The 5873-nt window shown below is 22.0% G+C and overlaps 1 protein-coding gene across 1 annotated transcript in view; it reads right to left on the bottom strand.

Annotated features, from left to right (window-relative positions):
• Positions 1 to 251: 251 nt before the first annotated feature.
• The window catches only part of LOAG_11956 (hypothetical protein), a 6364-nt gene continuing 742 nt past the window's right edge, over positions 252 to 5873 (bottom strand). Inside the window, exons 2-4 of the mRNA XM_020448451.1 lie at positions 3536 to 3778; positions 869 to 1071; positions 252 to 627 (exon numbers count right to left, since the gene is read on the bottom strand). Coding sequence (XP_020301407.1) covers positions 429 to 627; positions 869 to 1071; positions 3536 to 3778 — 645 coding nt within the window. The 3' untranslated portion in view covers positions 252 to 428. The remainder of the gene's footprint in view (positions 628 to 868; positions 1072 to 3535; positions 3779 to 5873) is intronic.

The raw sequence follows: 5873 nt of genomic DNA, 5'->3' as shown, positions 1-5873 counted from the left end.
AAACTGAAATATCATTTAACATACTGATGAATATTAGGAATCATTTATCCTTCAACATACTTATGAGTGTATTTCATCAATTAACAAATTTATGAATATTTGATAATCTCTATTTTATAAATTTTCAATTATTTTAAAAAGTATGGAAAGTATGAAAGGGAAAATTTTCAATAACGATATATAACAATATGTGTATATGAAAAAATAATTATAAAATATAAATAATTTATTTTCAAATCTAAAAATCGATCGTCCAATTTAAATTTTTGATTTCAGGAAACCTAGGATATATCTGATGCTATATAATGAATAAGCAAAATCGTTACATAAACAACAATACATATCTACTAGAGATAGTTCAGGTATTTCAAATGTGGAATTCAAATAACAATTATATGATGCCGTTCATGATGGGATCATCCAATTGATTAAACACGAAACATACGCTTCCATTTCTTCAACAATAGTAGTGTAGCATTTATATTCAGATTATTGGAATCCGGATTTGGACTATAATCGTTAATAAGCAAATACGGTACTTCCGAAATACGATTTGGTTTAGCGGACATCGTACGATAAAATGCTTTTTGTTGTAATTGTATACCACGTTTTGAATGATAACACTTTCTGTAATTCTTTTTCGTTTATTTTTTAAATAATAAAATAATTCGAAATATGTTAATTTTATTAGTATTTTTTTCGTTCCCTAATAATAATAAAATTGATATGCAAAATTTTCAACTTAATTAAATGTTGAAAAAAGGTTAGAAGAATTTTACGTTGTAACTAAATGATTATTTTTACTTTTTCATGTTACTTATAAATCTTTTCCTTTTTATTTTTTTATAGAAAAGCAAAAAATATGGACCTAATTTGTTCGTAACGATTACGGATAAAACCGGAACAGTGTTTAATTGCGGATTTTATATCACCGGTATTACGGAGGAGAGATCGTTCGAAACAAATGATAAAAGCCAAAGCATGCTTCATTTCTGCATATTCCAGCACACAACTTTGGAGTTTATTAGCTTCACATTCAATTGAACCATGTCTACATCGTATGGTACCATCCTAAAATTACAAAAATAATCTTTTATTACAAATAAGAGATCAATTAATTTTTTAAAAAAAACATTTATCTTTTCTTCTTTTTCTTTCTTTTTTTTTTGGATTGATATCATTGGTAATTTATCTGCCTGCTTGTGTATTTCGATTTTTGCATGCAAATCTAAATTTTAAAAAGATTTGAAATTTTATCATTTATCTTTAAATCAATGAAAGCATATTAACAATCATTTTTCTATCTCATAATTATATGCTAAATTTTTTAATTATCAAATATTTTTATAGCAAAAATTTCTATTTTATAGAAAAGTTGAGAATTTCTCAAAAAAAAAAAAAATTTCTTAAGTAAAAAAAATGAAAATTCGTAACATATTTAACCTTTTACAAAGTTAAAAAAAAAATTTGCTGTTCAAATGGATGCATTAATCAAAATTTGCTCCACTTTTTTGATTTTTTGTTTTATTTATTTATTTACCTTTTTTTTGCTATTTAATTTTTAAAAGAAAACGATGATTGTTAAATTTTAATAAGTAATTTGTAGAAATTTCTAATTTTATTATTATTAATATTATAACATTAACCTGTAATGGAAGGGAGTGAAATGTAGATGATGAAAAGAATGAAGAAATAATTTAATTGAGAATGAGAAACAATCTAGCAACGAAATTTTATTATTTAATTTGTATTTTAATTTTTAACAATAATATTTATCAAAAATGAAATGTAATGGAATACTTTGTTAAATTTAATCAAATTTTATCATATCGATTTTTCTATTTTAGATTTTATCAGATTTTTTTAAAAAATCTTATCAATATTCATTGATACCGTGTGCTTTATTTAATGAAAATCTAGTATTTTCTTAATTGTATCCTTCTTTGTATTGCTTATTTAACAAATTTTACATTTTCTCAAAATTTTTCCCAAATTTTTTTGATCATTAGCTTTTCCTTTTTCTTTTTTTTTTTTTTTTTTAAATTTTCGGAACTTTGTTAACTTCCCTTTAACATAACGAATGATATATGAGCTGTAAAGTTGGAAAACTATGGAAAGTGTAAAATAATAATTTATGACTAAATTTAAAAATGAAACTAAAGAGAAGACTTCAAAGCAAATCTTTATGATCATTTCTCAGAACAATGAAATGATTTATTTACACTGCCAGTTGACTAATCTTTAACGTCTCTAAAAACTTTTAAAACTTTTATATTATTTTTTCAAATTATAAGCTACCTATGCTTCACTTATGCTAAAATTATCATTATCATACAGAACATTTTGTACATTTATCAGTCAGTGATAATGCTGCAAAAGATGCTCTAAAGCTCATAAAGCAGCTCCAATGCTGCATTATACAAATATTAATTTAATATTAAACTAAAAATTTGACTAATATCAACGAATTTGTTAAAAATTGTAAATTTAGCTAAAATTTATTCCAGCAATACTTTGGGAAAAAAAGATTAAATTTTTCGAGAAAAACGTTTATTTAAATATTTATGAAAACCAATTAAAATCTGAAAATTACCATTTTTTATGGCAAATAATTAATAAATGAATTAGAAATTGGTAAAAAGGCTGTTTGTTTCTTTTTTTTCCCTTTTCCATTAAATGAATTTAGGAAAATTGAAAGTTTGTTTATTTGTTTGTTTTTCTTTTTTTTTCATAAATGCATGCGATAGTATTTGAAACAAATTGTGGCAAATTTACTTTTTTTTTTCTCAAAAGGAATTTTTTGTTAAAATTAGAAAGTTTTAATAATCGAAAAAGTTTGCTTTTTTTTTAAAACTTTTTACTGTCAAACATAAAAAACTGGAAAATTGAAAATTAAAAGAAAGAAAAGAAGAAAAAAGAAAATCGAAATGCAATAACAATAATAATACCAAATGTATTTGCTCCATTGTTTTTTCTTCAAAAATTAATAAGCATAAATTTAATTTAATATATTTAACAAACCCACTCATATTAATTATCATCTTTTCACATTTGCTTTATTAGCTGTATCAAACAATAATTATTGCAATAGCTAACAAATATCATTTAAATGATTCTGTAACGTTTTCCCTAGCATACTCAAGAAATTAATTAACTAAAATCAAAAATTTTAATTTTACTTTTTGAAATTGGTACAAAATATGAGTTAATTTTATTTAAAAAAAAAATAACTTCGATAAAGCATGAGAAAAAAAAATTTTTCTTTTTCGTTAATTTCATAGCTAAGACCTGGTAGGTTTGTTAAATTTAACAAAAATGGAACATTAAATGAATTTATTTTAATTACCATTAAAATATTTTTCCTTTTTCATGCACCAATTTGGGCAAAACTGTGGTTCAAAATTAAATCTTCACTTTTTCCAAAAAATTTTAAACTTTTAACATTTGATTAATAAATGATAAACATATATTATTACAAAATATTTTTGGAAAGAAAAATAATTGAAAATCTAAAATTAATTAAAATATCACTAACTGGAAGAAATTTCGAACCTCCCCATGGTATCATTTCAAGTTTAATAAATCGATGGAATTGATTGTAAATATTTCCAAGATGTTTTACAATAAAACGTTGACAATATGGGCATAATGCTTCATAGTACAAACTTAATTTCATCGGTAATTTCATATTTCGAAATTGATCACATTGTTGTATCACATTACAACGTTTAGCTGATTCAAGGCTATCACACCATAATTCGGGCGGAATATCACAACACTGAAATTATTAATTATTATTTAATAAAGTTATTGATTATTACTTAATAATGAAATTTTTTTACTTAATATTAAGCATTATTAATTATTGGCTAATATTAACTATTACTTACTATGCCAATTATATATTAAATGTTATTAATTGTCATTTAATTATAAAATTCATTACTTAATGTTTACTATTAAATATTGTCAAGTATATACTTAATGCTGATAATACTATTTGCTATTACAACTATTTATTATTCCAAATAGTACTTAATTTTTGATCAATCATAATGGAATTGAACAAATCAATCAAGAATGAAATTATCCAAACAATTAATTAAATAATTAAAAGTGTTATATACGAAATTACTCTACCATAGAAACGATATAGGAAATTTTTTTCTATAATAAATAAGTAAATGAGCAATAATTTGACCTTTCTTTTTTCTAACGAACTTTACTTGACCCTTTTATTCAACAATTTCTACTGATTTAATAATATTTTAGAAATAATTCTATGAATTGATTATTCTCATTTATTATTTCTTACATTTATAAAAGTTGCTTTCATATTATTAGATACCAAAAGAAGCTACTTATTTGTCATCTTTTTTTGCATCCATTGTCCTCAGACATCTTCAACTTCAAAAAATAAAATACAAAAAAAAAAGTTGGAATATCCTTTTCTTTCTTTTTTTTTTATACCTACAATGATAATTGAAATACTTCGATGATGTCATTTCACTTTTTTTTTAAAAAAGGAAGAAAATGAATCCATCAACGAGTTTAATTTCCAATTTTAGAAATTTTCATTTTTTCCGTTTGCCATATAAATAAATCACTCTTTACTTTTTTCCCAGTTTTCTTTTATTTTCAAATTTGCATGGATATTAGTTTTACTCCATGAAAAAAATTTAATGCCTTTACGACGGATAATTTCTCATTTTTTTTCTCTCTTTCCAGCTTTGCATAAAAGAAATTATTTTAAAGTATTCATTTCTGATATTTGAGGTGAAATGAATTTTTTCCTCCAATATCATAAGAGCATTGGAAGTTGTCTACTTTCCGCTTTCTAATAGCCACAAAAAAAATTTGTGTTCACTTATATCTTTTGAAATTAACGAAAGAAAATTCTTTTTTTTTCTTTAGAAGAAAGCTAAAGTAAAGGAATAACCAATTGTGAATATTATATTTGAATTGGAAATATTCAACAGATAAAATATATGAATGATTTCATTATATTTAATAATAGCATAGATCAAAAATTTATTTCATATTCCTTAATAAGATATTTATTTAGTATATCACATTGTATTATAAATCGCAGCATATATTTTCGATAAAAATTTGAATTGGAAATATTTAATCAAATATTTTAACAATAATGATTTATCTTCTCCTTTCTTTTTTTGAATATAACACACTGAAACATTTGTTTCGGACACGACTTTGTTGTAAATCATTAATTAAGAATAAATTGTACAAAATGATTCAAAATTTGAAGGAAAAAAAATGGAAATGAATAAACAACAAAACAGTCTTAATAATAAAAATATTGAAATTTTCGTTTTGTTAAAGATCAATTAAATGGTAAAACTTATAATTTAATGAAATTTTTTGTAGAATTTTCCTCCCTTGTTTTTGATAGTTTGTCAATTGAATATGCTAAATGTAAACATTTAATTCAGTGACATCATCCTATCATAGCTTTTCTCATAAAAAGATAGAAAATGAATTAAAAATGGAAAAAGGGATTGTATAAATCATTTTACAGGAAAGTAGTGCATAAAAAATTTCCATTTCTATTGTAATTATATTATACATTATATTTCACTTCATTATCAATCTTATCACACCACCGTTATTATTGTTTATTATTATTATTATTACTATTGGCACTACTACTATTATTATTAGTTATTACTATTATTATTGTTATTACTGTTAATATTATTATTGACATTAATAATATGGTATTAACTAATATATATATATATATATATATATATATATATATATATATATATATATATATATATATATATATATATATATATATATATATATATATATATATATATATATATATATATATATATATATATATA

This window comes from Loa loa (assembly GCF_000183805.2).
Source record: "Loa loa unplaced genomic scaffold supercont3.732, whole genome shotgun sequence".
Taxonomy (NCBI): domain Eukaryota; kingdom Metazoa; phylum Nematoda; class Chromadorea; order Rhabditida; family Onchocercidae; genus Loa; species Loa loa.
Note: the sequence above shows the minus strand (reverse complement) of the source record. Positions and strands in the feature narration are given on the sequence as shown.